Source organism: Nanorana parkeri, unplaced genomic scaffold, assembly GCF_000935625.1.
Source record: "Nanorana parkeri isolate BGI_ZX_2015 unplaced genomic scaffold, ASM93562v1 scaffold1176, whole genome shotgun sequence".
Classification (NCBI taxonomy): domain Eukaryota; kingdom Metazoa; phylum Chordata; class Amphibia; order Anura; family Dicroglossidae; genus Nanorana; species Nanorana parkeri.
Window position 1 is genome coordinate 194246 of NW_017307444.1, and position 16851 is coordinate 211096.

Sequence of the window (16851 nt, forward strand, 5' to 3'; positions counted from 1 at the left end):
GTCTGTTTTGTTAATATTATATGTGTAAATGATTAGCTTGGTGTAATGTATGTTCATATTTAAAACAAGAAAGTGTGTGTATATATTCTGTGTGTATGATGCATACACACTATAGTATTAGCAGCAGCATCGTACCATGTTACTATCGACAAAAGTAGAATCTGGATATCACTCTAATCCATCCTTTTACTTTTGTTTAGTATTGTAGTCCTATATATGTGCAGGGCTGTGGAATTCCTATCGTCCGACGCCCGGGACATGCAGTTCTACATTTAACCTTTTTAATTAAAAAGAAATAAAAATTCATAAGGGGAAAAAAAAAAAACAAGTAAAAATTAACAATCAAAATTTTAAAAGTGATCAAAGAAAAAAAAATGAAAACAAAATTAAAGCCAACCCCTGCTGCCCCCACCATCTGCATGTGAATAAACGAGTGCGTAGGACATTGTGTGTGCGTGCACGGAGTGCTGCCCCCATTTCACTGTGTGACAAATGATTAGCTTGCAATGAGCAGCACTTCTTAGCACAGTTAAATACAGTTTTGGTTTAAATGATTTTTTGAATCACAAGTAGATTGTCATGGGGAACAAGTAGATTGGGCCCCCACTTTAGGCTTTGGACAAGTATTTATTTATTTTAAATTTCTACACCCTAAATGGGAGACCATACTTATTACATACGTGGGGTTTACCTCGTAGTGCGACATACAATACAGTAGGGTATGTTCTGCTCTCTAACAATGCAAGCGTGAGTCAGCCAGCTCACTGAGAACAATGCAGTTCTCAACAGAGACATTGAACGAGTCTGAGTCAAAGGGCTCTCTTTATTGATCTACATATCTCCATTTTTAATGCAACAGCAAAAACATGGAAGCACAAGCATGTCAAAATGTTAGTCACACTGACAGTTGCATTAAAGCAATCTTGTGCTTTGCCCATTTGCGCCTTCCTTAGAATACGAGTACATGAGTATGATTGTACAATATACATTCCCTTTTAAATATCAGCTTTTTCGTTGTAACATAATGCTGGATGTCTTCTCTTTTTTTGTTCTCTCGTGAGACTTATTGACTTGTGTGTTGTTGATGGCTAACTTTCATAGTGTTTTGATTGATCTGCAGGCTGCTCAGTTCTTAAATTCAGGAAATGTAAGGCACAGGCTCCAGTTTTATATTGGAGATCACCCGCTGCCTTACAACATGACTGTTTACCAAGCTGTGAGACAGTATAGCATTCAGACTGAGGAGGAGAGGGAATCTACAGATGATGAAAGTAATCCATTAGGAAGAGCTGGCATCTGGACCAAGACACACACTATTTGGTATGTGATTTCAGCAACGTGCAATGCTAGTTAAGGAGACTGCTGTGCCTGAGAATAGTGAAATGTGAAGACATTACTGTTTGTAACCAACTGTCTGTTCTTCTGTGCTTGATAGCAAATGAAGGCTTACATTTGATTAGTTATTATGTACTCCAACCCTCCCCCTCCCCCAACACTTAAAGGAACAGACCCTATTCCCTTATTGCTTACAGGTACAAGCCAGTTAGAGAGGAGGAAGAAAGCACAAAGGACACCGTAGGAGGCAAACGAGGTCGAGCCCAAACTGCGCCAACCAAAACATCCCCTAGGAATTCAAAGAAACATGATGAATTGTGGCATGGTAATTTTGTTAAGCTTTAGTCAGACTTGGGGGCTGATTACACTTTTTAAGCTTGCTAATCTGTGGTCAAGTGATTTCTCCATAATTTTTATTAAAGAAGGCAGAGTAAAGCATGATTAGTCCTCAAGTGTTTGTACTTGAAAAGAACAGTTGGGTTGTTCAACCATTTAAAATATTTTTCATTTTGTGTCCTTAATGCTGCTTGCTTTTTTATTTTTTTCCCTTTTCAGATGGAATGTGTCCAAAAGTTTCTAACCCTCTAGATAATTACCTCATACCTACCCCTCCTGAAAATATCACCTTTGATGACCCATCCCTTGATGTGGTGATCCTTCTGCGGGTTCTACATGCCATTAGCCGATACTGGTATTATTTGTATGATGTAAGTTTGAACACTATGTATTATTTGTATGATGTAAGTCTGTACCTTGTACGTATGGAACGTTTGTGCTGTTTACATGCGTATGGTGCAAATGTGCCATTGTTGGCCAGTAACTGATTGCCTAACCCATAAGAAATAATTAAAAAAGAAAATGAACATTTGGGACTCGCATCAGAAAAATGAGGAGTTTGCAGTTGGATCAATTAGGACTAATCATTCATATTCTGTATTTACATAGTTTTTATTGCTAACATACTTGTTTTTATCATTGCTCTCCAGAATGCCCTTTGCAAAGAGATAATCCCCACGGTGGAGTTTATCAATAGTAAACTGACTGCAAAAGCCAACAGGCAGCTGCAGGATCCTCTGGTCATCATGACGGGAAACATTCCCACCTGGTTAACAGAGCTGGGGAAAAGCTGGTAAGAAAACTCCCTTCAAAATTATTTTATGATGCTTCAGACACACCAGTGTGGATTCATTGTCTTGGCATAATCATACAAACATTTTAGTCTATTGAATAATATAAGCAAAGATGATCGTGTACCTCTATTGCCTGCAAAGCTGCCAGGAATTTGTGTGGGGTCACAAGCAGTATTTAGGTTTATATTGGATATATGCGTTTGCAGCCCATTAGATTCAATAATAAAAGGTCAGCTGGGACCGTAGGATAAATGAGGGTGAAGGAGGTGAATACTGTTTGCTGGGCAGAGGTAAGTTATGATCAGTTGATATAAAGCAGTGACATAGGTGTCCTTGTCAGTAAGGGGGGCAGGAATGCGTCACCGTGGCATTGAGGCAAGGTGGCTAGGTAGTGATGTAGGTCAAATAGGCATGAAGGGATGTATGTCACCTGAGTGATGTATGTCAGTAGGAGAGGGGGCGAGGTGGCTGTAGAGGGATGTATGAAAGGTGTCATGGGCTGTCCTGTGTACACAGTCCCTTACAGCCTTCTCTTCCTTCTTGCATCAGGAACATATCAATGTCAGACACAGTGGATGGAATTGCAACTGGAGGCAGTAGCATTTAGCTATTCTATTAAGGATTTCTAAATTCTAATAAAATCAATGTTTTCATTTTGTACCCACGTGCTTCAGGTTAATAGGTCTTGCAATTTTTTTATGTCTGGACAGCAGTCTTTTTACTGCATGACATCTAAGTAGGAATTTAAATGAAGGTAAGTGATCAAGTGCATTAAACATTGTGTGTTCTTCTTTTCAGTCCGTTTTTTTTTCCATTTGATACTCGGCAAATGTTGTTCTACGTGACTGCATTTGACAGAGATCGGGCAATGCAGAGGCTGCTGGACACAAACCCTGAGATTAACCAATCAGATTCTCAGGACAGCAGAGTGGCCCCAAGACTGGACAGGAAAAAAGTGAGTTACGGGGGATTTTCTGGGTTTATTCAACTTAACTGTCTGCAGGCTGGGCAAAATCCTGTAGGCTTTGATTATGTCCTCTTGTTATTCTACCAGAGTGAGCAATCTCCCGCCCTCCAGCTGTTGTCGAACTACAAATCCCATGAAACATTGCAAAATTCTCACAACCACAGATGTGACACCCAGAAAAAAATGCATGTAGTTTCACCACAGCTGGAGGGCCAAACTTTGCCACCCCTGATATACCAAGAAGCGTTCATTTAAGAGATCAGTGATGGCAGGCTACGTTTTTTTAATTCCACAGCACATTTCCTGCAGTCTCCGGTGTTTTTTCCACCTCCTGGTTTTGATTCCTTCTTTTTTTTTTTTTTTTTTTTTTTTCTCTGCCTACGGTTTTGTCTTATCATTTATTGGTTGAAGCCCATTTTTGTTTTTTTATTCCCTTGACATTGCTTCTCCAGCTAATAGTGTTTTGCCGTGTATTTTCTCTTTCAGCGCACTGTGAATAGAGATGAGCTTCTAAAGCAGGCAGAATCTGTTATGCAGGACTTGGGGAGCTCACGGGCCATGCTGGAGATTCAGTATGAGAATGAAGTAAGTTCTGGTCCCATGCCTTTATCATATGGGTCTTGTTGCATGTATGGTAAATAAGTGGCATTTATTGTCATAACTTTGATGTAAGCTCCCCATTGGTATTGTGTCTAATATCTGGATTCAGTGTGTTGCTATTTAAACTTTTATATTCTGTTTTTTAGGTTGGGACTGGACTGGGACCCACTTTAGAATTTTATGCACTTGTATCTCAGGAATTACAAAGAACTGACCTCGGCCTATGGAGAGGAGAAGAAGTTACACTTTCTAATCCTAAAGGTGAACACCTCATGTACTGCTGGTGTTAATCCCACCTAGACAGTCCTAAATAAAATCTCAATGAGAAAGAGAACCAATCCATGTACCACTATAAAGAAGTTCCGTGTGTGTGTGTGTTGTGTTGTGTTGGGCAGTGCGCCACCTTTAAATGGTTACCAAGGCTATATCTTTTTAATTAAGTGTTGAGTTTTAAGTGTTACATTGTCTTGGTAAAATCATGCCTGCTGATTTGTACGGATGGATGTTATTCTGTTTACCTGTACATAGTTCTTTTAAAGTGTCATTCTCTTGTGCTTATGGTAACATGGGCCTGTTCTTCTGTATGACATCACTGCTGTTTTTAGGAAGCCAAGAAGGGACCAAGTACATTCACAACCTGCAGGGTCTGTTTGCTCTTCCCTTCGGTCGGACGGCTAAGCCAGCACATATCGCTAAGGTGAAAATGAAGTTCCGGTTTCTTGGCAAATTAATGGCTAAAGCCATTATGGACTTCAGACTGGTGAGTACCTATTTGTATTAGGCATGTGGACTACAGAATGGCTAGAGGGTAGGATACCATTTTTTTAGATTATCATTTTAATTTCCTAATTGTCCATATACTGCAAGACCTGGAAATGCTAGGAAATGGGCCCTGACCTTAGGACACAGGGAACTGAAAAGTTTAAAGATTTCTGCTCTCTTTCTCCTATCTTTTTTTGCTGATGTTTAGTTAATTAACTGTACTAATATTGACATTATTATTGCATTTATAATCCTTGTTATCTAAGGTTTTAATTCTAATGAGTTGTAGATTAAGGTACTATAGAGCTAAACGCCAGGCAGAAGACTAAATACAGAGCTGAAAAAGCAAATATGTGAACGGTTTACCTGCCAGGGGATTTAAAATTGTATTCAGCCAGTCTTGAGCTTCAGATAGCACAGCCAGATCCCGATGGTCCCTGCAGAGACTATACCCCCCATTTTTTCTCCTCTTTGAAGCATTGAGTTAAAGTGGACCTTTACCCCATTTCACTAAAAAAAAAAAATCACATCAGCATGCAGCTCTGCATGCTGATATGAAAGTATCTTACATTCATTAGCTGAACAAACATATTTTTATTTTACTTACATTTTCTTTTTTTTTGTCCACTTTGGCACACATTTATATAATCATGCTGAAGCATTGCATTCTGGGAAGTTGACATCAGAGCATTGCTGCAAAATATCATCTGTAATCATGATCTCAGGGAAAGGCATTTTCCTCCCCTGAGATGATGTTCATGGTCACATGTACTAGTCACACGTGCCAGAGTTCCAGGAAGTAAAGGGAGATGGATTCATCTGCCCTTAGTAAAAATGGCCACTGTGAGATGAACGGGGAGGAAAATAAAAATAAGGTATGCAAAGAATAAGAAGCCGGCAATTATCTAGAAGTACCCTGTTTCCCCGAAAATAAGACCTACCCCAAAAATAAGACCTAGTACTATTTTTGGGAATTGCTAAAATATAAAACCTACCCTGAAGATAAGACCTAGTTATAATCGTTCCCAGGGCCGGTGGTGGCATAAGGGGGGAACTTGAAGAGCCGCAGGAGAGAATCAGGTGTGCCAACGAAGCCAGCGCTAGAGGAAGCGAGACGGCACCGGAGGGAGCAGAGCCGCATAAGTCGGTGCCTCCTCTATAGTGTCAGCTCCTGTCACAGGCGGAGTGATTCCAAATGCACTCTGCCTGTGAGGAATCTATAGTGAAAGTGCGCTTCGCTCATTCTGGCAAGCGATTGGTTAGCAAATTGCTCTTGGAAAGGTACGGCACCCCTGATTGCCCTGATCACCATATTTGTGTACATGAATACATGCAGACTGTTGTACATGAATAAGTGAGGATTGTTGTACATTAAAAAAAAAAAGAATTAAGACCTAGTGTGTTTTTTTTTTTGAGCCCAAAAAAATATAAGACAGTGCCTTTATTTTCGGGGAAACACGGTATGTGTTTGTAGATTGTCATTACTAAACATTTCTAAAGGTACCTTTGTTCTTATTTTGAAGATGTGGGTAAAGGTCCACTTTAAGGCTTGTGTAGATGGGCCTTGTTCATGAATGCTGCATTTTGCACTCAAATACAGCGCTACTCAAACATGTTTGCTAAAACACAAAAAAGGGGCTTTATTTGCCTTCAGTGCAAGCTGAACTCCATAGGACTTTCTGCTTCCAAAGTGATGACAAGCAGCTTAAATGCAGCCTCAGAACAGTCAGCCACAATGTAATTAAAGTAAATTGTAATCTGCAGACTTGTGATTCAAATGCATGTCAAGGACAAACGAAGCCCCACTTGACAGCACTGTGATGAGCAATAGAGTCCTGATTGCTTGAAGGGTTGACCTTCCTCTCCCAGGCTGAGTGCCACTATGCAAGGTATTGCTCAAGGCTGATTGAAGATGACACTAAACTCGGGAAAGAAATCCTTAAAATGCATTCAAGTATCTTAAATAAGAAAAAATTTAACTTTTTGTGTATCACTCAGCTGTAGATCTTCAATCATCTCTGAGTTGGTGCCGACACTGTCCTTCCTTCTGGAGGGGGGCTACTTTTGTTCCCTATGGCGCCTGTGTGTGTTGTAAAGTAGCCACCACTCCAAGCTCGCTCCTGGGATGGACTACAATCTCACATTCAGTTTACTAATTTGTATTGAACGTAAAGTCCATCACAAGAGTGAGCTTGGTGTAGTGACTACTTTACAACACACACAGGGACCCTGGGGAACAAAAGTAGTCGCCCAGAAGGAAGGACAGTGTCAGCACCAATTCAGAGATGATTTGAGGCTCTACAGCCGAGTGATACACAAATAAGGTCCAGTATTGTTAATAGTGAAGGTACTTGAATGCATTTTTAAGCTTTAACTCCTGAGTTTAGTGTCCCTTTTAAATACTTGGGTACTTTTGCTAGTAAGGTATGTACATGTTTAAAGAATACATTTAATCCTTTTTCTTTTTCTTAAAGATAACCTAATTTGATTAAATATGTACGGATGCAGTTAAGCTTTAGGAATATCCAAATATATTAGTGGTTGGCTTTTTAATAATGTGAAATGTAAGTCCACCTTACATTTTTCACTGCATCAAATTGCAGTAGCAACACTTTCTCCATTAATTGATCATACAAACAGGAGAATAGTATCTTCAGCACTAATGCTGACAGACATGCTGCAGCCCAGATTATATACCCTGACCAGATGGCGTCAGCAAAGTCTAGAAAAAAACAACTGTTTTGAATTGCAATTGCTTACAGCACCACATAAGTTAATTGTAAAGGGAGTATGTATTAGATGTAAATGTGACTTTCACCAAACCAATAATTCCCTGAAATGTAGAATACGCACATCAGGAATATTCACCTGCAGTAAATATTTGGTGAATGTCTCATTCAGTGTTTTTAAATATGTTTTTAAATATTCCCCTGGTTTTAACTATACTGAGGGGAAGTCGGGTTGCGTTTCTATATTTCATATACTTTCCTGGTTTATACAATGTTTAAAAGTCTAATAAGCCAACACATTTTCTATAGGTGGACATTCCTCTTGGACTCCCTTTCTATAAGTGGATGTTACGGCAGGAATTATCCTTGGCCTCCTATGATTTGTCCCATGTGGATCCTGTTGTGGCAAAGTCTGTGTACCACCTGGAAGAAATAGTGAGGCAGAAGAAGAGACTGGAACTAGACAAGTCACAGGTAACTACTGCCTGGGCCTATAGCATCCTGTAGATTAAATGATGAGAAATGGGTCTCTCTATCAATAAAAAAACATTTCAGGATGGTTAATTGAATCTGTTTCTCCTACCACTAACTGTTCATTTTTCAGTACAGATTTCCTTCAGCTTGATTGGGAGGTACTTAGATGTTTATCCAACAGATATATTTAGATGTAGAAAGCAAAAAAACAACTATTCTTATCCATTGAGGGACACAGGAGTTCTTAGACTGTCGGGTTACACTGCTGCTCACAGGAGAAATACACTGGTAACAAAAACCGTTGGGTAGATCGGGATAACCCCATCCACAGCCATCATGCCTCCGGTTTTTTTTGCTGTGTCCCTAGGAGAGTGGACAGGTTTTCTTCTGTTATGCTGTTCTCTGTTCATTTGGAAGCTTTTCTATTGTGAACAGCTTGCTGGGAGATTCATTCCAGATAAGTTAAATCCTTGAAGTCCCTCCAGTCAGCCACCAAGCACAGGTTTTCCCAGTTTATACTGGTGTTCTGTGACAACCCCGAATTTCTGGAAGCTTCTCCAGACAACTACAGCAAAGGTTCTAAGTTCATCCATGCTGGTGTTCTCTCTGCGACCGTTTTGGGGTTGGCAGTGATTCGGTTCACCCAGGACTCCACTCTTCAGCTGTATGTCTGAGGATTTCTCATTGGCCTTCTTTCTGCATCTCTGCAAGTCACAGTTGTGAGTTCCTGGCAGCCCTACACTAGTTTGTTGATCCTCTGTTTTAAATACCTATATGGCATCTTCTACAGTAACATCTGTAGTTATTTTTACTTTTAAGTGAGTTCATCTTTTTAATGTAGTTTGCAGTGCGGTCAAGGGGTCCCATTTGTTTAAGCTCAGTTTTTCTCAACAGCACTGAGTGTTAATTTGACGGACATACCTGTAGTCTAACAGCTTCTGCAAAAAAATACCTTTCTCCTTGATCTGCACCATGCTGCATATAAGCTAGGATGGACAGTATTTTGAATGCACCCACATCACAAGAATGAGCACTCTCCCTCTGTCAACAAGTCCACACAGGTGCATTGAGCCCTCTCTCCCTGCCACAGCAGTGCTAAGCTTTGCAGAAGCTGCGTTGACCTACAGTTACGTCTTTTAAGCTCAATTTAATGAAAGTCTCCAGGAAAAATGTTTTAACCCTTGCAGTGGGCCTTAAAAAAAAAAAAAACCCAGTTACTAACCCGATGCTCCAAGCTGGCTCCTTAGACCGGTCCTTGCAACGTCTCTTCCCCCTCTGCAGTGGACTGAGGTCCTGTAAATCATAAAATCTGTACACAGTGTATAGACCTGAGGACACTGAGGAAGATTACAATGCTGGAGGGAGCAACATGACAGCTGGCCGGCTCAGAGCTTTGGGCGAGTATAGTATATCTTTATGTTCGCACCTAGACGCAAACGAGCACATAACCCTTGCAGTTCGGGGGTTGCCCCACTGCAAGAGTTAATAAAACATATTTCTGCAGTTCTTTAAACAGCACCACAGTTTGAAAATTAATGAGGCCCCTTAACTGCACATAATTTTATTATAAAAGTGAACTTTTTTTTATGTATTTTTTATTCTGAGACTTGCTTTATGTAGTTTGAAAGTTGGCCACATGGGGGAGCCTTCCTTATTTTTCTACTGCGGGCCATTCAAGGGAAATGTTGTTCTTTTGTTTATCCTGCCCCCTCCTTCTCCCTGGCTACTGATGACGCACCTCATGGTGTTATTTGTACGTGAGAATGCATTAGCGTGATGTACTTTTAAAGTTAACTCCTTATGGCCTGAGCTGTGCCTTAAGAACAATAGCACAGAAGCTTAAGCTTTTTTCTCATTCTATGCTTGATTAGTAGGCATGTATAGATACCGTTTTTTCAGTATCGAATATGAGTACCGATATTTTTTTTCGAGACTCTGCAAGACCGATACTGGAAGTCCCATTAGGGAAGCCAGGCTGCGTGTAATGACTCACCACCTGGCTTCCTGATTAGCCGGGAAGCAGTCTCCATGCTCCCTCGTCATTGTGTATACCCGGTCCTCAGTGTGAACATGGCATACTTTTTCTACAACCGTGTACACTCTATGCTAATGCCGGCTGTGCATGGACTTTACTCTATCGTAATGCATACTGTGTGCTAATGCAGGCAGACTATGGTCAGATTGTAATGGGAAAGTTGAGGTGTATGGACTCTGGTTAATTCTGCTTGCACACACACTGCTGTTTTGAATTCTTGTGTGCAGCTCCACCTACCCTGGCGCATATGTTCCCTAGTGCTTCTTCCGGTTTCTTCTGAGCAATTTTCTCTGTGGCCACCATGTATTTTTAGTGCATGGCACTGGTTGCAGCCCTGTTACAAGCCTCCTTTTTGCCTTTTGCTATTGTGGTATATCTGGGCTATTGGGGGACTCTTTGTGTCTTAATGCTTGCTGTTTTGTTTGGCTTCTGTCTCTGGTTAGGGCTCTCTATGCGTATGCAACTGCACAGCAGGATTTAGTCTCTGCTGGCTCTTGTGTGAAAGGGGCTCTTTAAGGTCTGCTTCAGCTGTCTGCTGGGAACCACCCCTAACCCATAGGTCCTTAATGTTTGTTTTCCCCAAATCCAGCGCCACCTTGTCGCCCAACCCCCCTGAACCTTTTCCTTGTCTGCTTCTCAGGATAGAAGGGCATTCTGGTGATCTTTCATTGCTCCAAACTGGGCCAGGCCAATGTGGTATGCCAACCTAGTAAGACTCCTGGCATACACTTTGGGGGGTTTGTCAGATTGTCAGGATCTTCTTTTTTCAGGACTGACTGCCATCCTTGATCAGCTGCTGTCTTAAACGGGTTTTTCGTGTCAGGGGAGTCTCTGAATCTGTTTCCTACAATGCTGTCAGCTAGGAAGAGTATTTCCCATAAGGTCTATTACTGTACATAGACTTCACTTTGTGTGAGTCAGGGATTCCACACCAAGAGCTTCCCTGTGGGATAAGTCTTTTCCTTCCTACAGCTGGGTCTGCACCAGCGTTTGGTTCTTGGCACAAAATGGGGGGGGGGGGGTCTCCAGTAGTCCTAAGCCAAACTCTGTACTCAGACTCTGTTTTCCTCTCATCAGCATACTATTTACAACACAAGCCCTGAGATTTTAAACTCTGTTAGGACAGACCATGTCCAAATCTACATTACAGCTGATGACCTCTGCCAGCACAGTATACACAGGGCTAATAACTCTCTGGCCCCCTACTTACCATTACATAGCAGAGTAAAGAAAATCAGTTTTGGAGTTTTTCAGAAAAAAGCAAGTTAAAATGGAAGCTGCAGATTGTTTTGTTTTAAGTTTTCCTATGAGAATAGGAACATGTAACAAATTTTCAGGTAGGTGTTATGCCAATTTTGCGGTCAAAGTGGAAATACACTTTAAAGAGCAATGATACGGATCTGGTAGCATGGGCCTGGACCATGAAGTATTTCTTGCCTACTGCACCATTATTATAATAGTTCCCCCGAAACCTAATAAGGAAGGAGACTACATTCTGCTCTGCCACCAGGTAGCACTTGTGTTATGATTGGGAGAGATGCATTACATGTACTTGTTGCCAACGAAGTAAATATTTCTATTTGTTTATAGACCAAAGAGAGTCTGCAGTTTGCACTAGAAAATTTGAATATGAATGGCTGCTCTGTGGAAGATCTGGGGCTGGATTTCACACTGCCAGGCTTTCCCAATATCGAACTGAAGAAAGGAGGGAAAGACATACCGGTCACTATTCACAATCTGGATGAGTATGTACGGGTAAGTGTGACCGACATGAGACTGTTCCATGGTGAATGTGGGGTAGAAATGACTAACCGTAACCTACTGATTTTACCATTTTATGAAGCTTATTAGAATGGAGTTGAGCGTGTGGGATATTTTGATATATCTATTTTCTGTTCTAGGAAGCCCATGAGAGCTCTGCACTCGGTCCTTAGCAGCACAAGCAACGCATTTAAAACCGTAGGAAATTATTAATGAGTCACAACACCCTAAGATTGTGTTTCAGTTACACTTTGAGCTTGGCGAGCTAAGGCACCCCTAGCTTGTTATAGCTATTGGTGAATCCAGCGGTGAATGTGTTTTTATAAAATGATTCAATAAATGCACCAGAAAGTATATTTCAGTAGTAATAGTAGGTTGCTGCTACACAAAGGGAAGGTGAGCAGGCACTAGAAAAGAATGCTGTGGTATTGATGTGCCCATGAATTCTCTCCATCTTAAGACTACCATTGAGATGTTTAACTCCATAGACTTGTTTCACCCATAAATTGTAGGTCAACAGAATCTAGTCTAATAGACTTGACTATGCATGGCCCAACCAGCTCTTGGCAATCAGTGACATCGTTGAGCTGGGTGGAACGCCAGCCAGAGTGTCACAGGTTGCTAAGAGCTCTTAGCAGCCTGGGACGCTCTAGCTGGAAAGGGCACCCTCCTCCCCACCATGTGACCCAAAGAACGCCTCAAACTACCTCAATATAGGGACGGCCCTGGCTGCCTTTTTAATTCTGCTAAAAAAGGAAAACAAGCAAATGCAGAATGTCCTCACATGAGCAAATCTAAGTGGATTGAAATGTGTGTGGGTACTATCTGAATTTTCCAGCTGGGATCCATGCACAGATTTGGATGTATTTTATTTCTTGAATGATCCCAGTAATCTGTCGCCTTGTTTTTCAGCTTGTTATTTACTGGGCGCTGAATGAAGGAGTCTCCCGGCAGTTTGACTCATTCAGAGATGGTTTTGAATCAGTCTTCCCACTTAACCACCTGCAGTATTTTTACCCAGAGGAGGTATGTATTACTACTTGCTTTTCTTCTGTACAGTATGTATGCCTGGGTGCACAAGTCTCCCTTACACATAGCAGGTCATTAACCTAGAAGGTTTTGGTGTCTTTGTAATATGCTGTTTTTGGTTTTGTTGTATTACTCGTGTCGGGTTGTTTTAATCATTTAAATACTGTTATCACTTGTATAAATATTTAAAGAATAGTATACATTTGGTTTTCTGCACATTGTTTCCTAATTGGGATAACAGGAGGGGCACTACCATTTCCATAATTACTCGCCAAGATCCTTTCTAACCCTAGCAATGAAATATTGAGGAGTTCCAGGAGTACAAAATGATCATGTAAATGCTGCAGCAATAAAGTGGTGTCTGCTTTCCATAAGTCAGAATTAAAAATGGTTTACAGCATAGACCAAAAGTCACCTTTTCTTGGTATTGGTGATGAATAAAACTGATGCGTTTGCTTAATTTTTTTCATGTCGCTGAAATTGTCACATTCCTCATTTTTACATATTGCCGTGTTAGAGGCCTTGGTAGTTAATATTTAATGATTGCATGTATACTCACGTTTGTGAAATGGTGTAGAACTATCAGTAACTTGTGTATTTTTTTTCTGTTTAGTTGGATCAGTTGTTATGTGGCAGCAAGTCTGATCCTTGGGATGTTAAAACCCTGATGGAGTGCTGTAGGCCGGATCATGGATATACACATGACAGGTCAGTAGCAATGCTTAGTATCTGGAACATTTTAGTGTAAATATAGTTTTAGTGTATTCATTATTTTCTTATAATTGATTTAGAGCAAGGGTGCGTAGCCGGCAGGCTGCCAGTTTGTGAGGACCCACATGTCTGTATGTCTGCTGAGGCTTGTGGTTCCTCAGTACCTGGTGTGTTGAGGGTTGCTGAACTCTGGTTTGGCTTGGTTTGTAACTTAACAGACTTTCAGTGGCTAAAAGATGCTCAGAGGGTAATTAATGTAACCAATGTATGCTTTTTATTTTTTTGCAGCCGAGCTGTGAAATTCCTGTTTGAAATTCTCAGTAGTTTTGATAAGGAACAGCAGAGGTTATTCCTACAGTTTGTCACAGGGAGCCCAAGACTGCCAGTTGGAGGTAAGATGTGTCCTTCCATTTGGCTGTATCATTAATATTTCATGAAACCGAGAGCAATTATTTTCTGCTAGCAAGCTTGTCTGCAAAGGCTGTCCAGATCACCACCTTGTTAGTATTCACTGAAAGAAATGGTACCCTATTTTTCTGTGGGAACATGCTTTAAAAATGCTTGGTTTTTTTTATAACTCACATTAACAGGTTTTTACTTTTACTCTGTTAAATGCACCATTTTTATTTACTTTTTTCTTTTAATTTTAAAGCGACTTTATACAGAATCCAAACTGATTCCTTTTAAAACCACTAGTGAAAACGCATGCAAGGATGTCCATGTACTACATGAACAGATCTAGCATCTATCTTCCCTATACTGTCATTCTGTGTTCATGCTTTGCTGGGCTTTTCCTTATGTTTACATTTTAAAGATTAACCACAGGAGCTATATAATAGGCTATATATACATGTGTAGATGAAGCCCACATGTACCCGAATAAAAAACAATTCCAGGCGATAGATCGATAGATGCCTATACGTAGGCACTAATTGACTTTGAGGGCCCGTTCTCACATGTGGTGACCTGCGCTGTACCACACCTAATCAACGCAGGTCTCTGCTAGGACACATAGAAAACAATTGGTTTCACATTGCAACACAGTGGGCGGTGCACTACGATAAAATGCAAACATGCTGCAATTTATTTCAGCACATTAGATCTTGCTGCATGGGGGTACAGTGGACCATGCTGCCATGTAGAAACCAGAATGGAGTGTACACATTGTACACGCCACAACGTTTTTTGTTGTTTGTTTTTTTTTTAAATGGAAACTGTGACAGCTCTGGCAGCGTGCGATACAACACACACTACCAGAGCTGTCACAATGCAGCATTTTAGTGGACGGGCTAGTGTGAACAGGACCTTAGTCCTAAGATAAGAACTGTGAGGGCTAAATATACTCTGAGATAACATAGGCAGAGTACCCTGGACATCTCTAAATTTCTGCCAAGATTAACAGGTATTTTTTGCTCTTATAAACAGATCTAACAAAATGCTTCCAATGGTATATTTAATAGACTGGAAGTTGGTAAATAAGAGAAGTTCATTGTCAAGGTTTTTGTAGACTTTACATATTCCAGTTTGCTGTTGTGACGATTCCTAACCAACCTATTCTTCCTGTTTCGTACATAGGCTTCCGGGCCTTGAACCCGCCTCTCACCATAGTCCGCAAGACCTTTGAATCTACCGAAAACCCAGACGATTTCCTGCCCTCCGTTATGACCTGCGTCAACTACCTTAAGTTGCCAGACTATTCTAGCATTGACATTATGCGCGAGAAACTGTTAATCGCTGCACGTGAAGGGCAACAGTCATTCCACCTTTCCTGATCCACGAACCTACCATGGAGCCCACTACAAAGGAAAACACATTATGAGTACTTTTTCTAAAAGTATCAGCAGAGTCAAGGCGGCAAAGCCCTCCTTGTTGTAGAGAAAACCGATTATTACAAGCTCATCCAAAAATTATAATAAAAATAAATAAAAAACAGACAAAAGATGTGCTAGCTCCATTAAATGACCCCTGGACGCCTAAAACTGATCAGGCTTGAAAAATCCATGACATGTTTGTTTAGAAAGTTTTTCTTCTGCTTAAATTATCCTTTATTTGAAGAGTGAAGTTTTTAAATTGCTTTGCCGTGTGACTTTAAAAGAGGAGGGATGTTAAAACAATATCCCCGCCCCAAAAAAATAAAAGGAAGGGATGTTTTTGAAGTTGGAACAAAATAAATATTGCTGTGCAGTTTAAAAATTCCCCGTCTGTGTGTATCCATCAAGCTAAATACACAAGAAGCCACCCTCCACCGGTTGTACCCATTGCAATGCAGATTCTGCCTACAAGTCCATGGAAAAAAATGCAAAGCCTGTTCTTTAAAGAAAAAAATAAATAAATATCTAGTTACTTAGTTGAGTGTTTTTCTCACTTGACGCAGCCTCCCTGATAACGTTCTATGTGCAATTTTGTTCCTGCGTGTGCAGATGTGATGGCGAGATGCCTCATTGTTAGTTTTCATGAAGCTCTGCCTCTTAAGCGTAGTTGGAAGTCTAGAGGTGCTGATTGGCTGGCGCTCTCCAGAAGTGCATGGCGCTGCTGGTCGGTGAGGCAGCAGAGAAGAGTTCATGGTTTATACTGGCCTTTTTACAGGATCCATTAAACTGTTTACACAGTATATACAGAACTGAGCGGTATTTTTTCTTTCTTTTTTTTTGTTTTTTCTTTTTTTTTTTTGTTTCATTGATTTTGTTTAAAATGTAAAACTTAAAAAGAAACATGGCTGGCCTGTATTTATTGTGATACAGTCATAGCATTTCAATTTAATGTACATTTTAAAGGAAAAAGTATAAAAAAATACAGTTGCCCTGTTTAATTTTCTTTCCTCTTCAGATTATTATATTTTTTTTAAGATTTTTTTTTTTCTGGTTCTAGTTTGGGATGGGGGGGGGGAGGAAAATATTTTGACACAAATGAAAAGCGTATGTTCTCAATGTCCTGTTCTATGTGCTGATTTCTCAGATCTGCAATAATCTTCATCAGGTTCATGTTTTTACCTGAATATAAATAAAGCAGAAAAAAAAGTTTGCTTCACGCTCTTATGTTTGCTTCCTGATTTTAAATGCCATGCTACTTGTACTTTAATTGTGGACTGTACAGGTTCATATTAAAAAATAAATCCAGCTTATAATCAGAGCGTTTGTTGTGGATGGAGCCAATAAAGCAAAGTCTGGACCCTTGAAGACGCTTTGCCTTGGTTTAGTTGTTTCCAGGGTGCTTTAAACATTATTTGCACAGGATTACATAGACTAGTCTCTTTAAATCTCAACTTCCCGCAGCAGGATCCATACAAAGGTTTTTTTTCTTTTGGGTGTAGTTCTTTTA

At 40.4% G+C, this 16851-nt stretch overlaps 1 protein-coding gene across 9 annotated transcripts in view; it reads left to right on the forward strand.

Moving 5' to 3' along the window:
- TRIP12 (thyroid hormone receptor interactor 12) overlaps positions 1-15823 on the forward strand; it is a 65355-nt gene extending 49532 nt beyond the window's left edge. For all 9 annotated transcript variants that reach the window (XM_018568365.1, XM_018568363.1, XM_018568359.1 and 6 more), the window contains 14 exons: positions 1120-1320; positions 1533-1660; positions 1891-2042; positions 2322-2464; positions 3264-3420; positions 3919-4017; positions 4179-4293; positions 4638-4792; positions 7833-7997; positions 11623-11787; positions 12706-12819; positions 13436-13530; positions 13822-13925; positions 15109-15823. In XM_018568365.1, the coding sequence (XP_018423867.1) occupies positions 1120-1320; positions 1533-1660; positions 1891-2042; positions 2322-2464; positions 3264-3420; positions 3919-4017; positions 4179-4293; positions 4638-4792; positions 7833-7997; positions 11623-11787; positions 12706-12819; positions 13436-13530; positions 13822-13925; positions 15109-15305 (1990 nt within the window). In that variant the 3' untranslated portion in view covers positions 15306-15823. The remainder of the gene's footprint in view (positions 1-1119; positions 1321-1532; positions 1661-1890; positions 2043-2321; positions 2465-3263; positions 3421-3918; positions 4018-4178; positions 4294-4637; positions 4793-7832; positions 7998-11622; positions 11788-12705; positions 12820-13435; positions 13531-13821; positions 13926-15108) is intronic.
- Positions 15824-16851: the final 1028 nt, after the last annotated feature.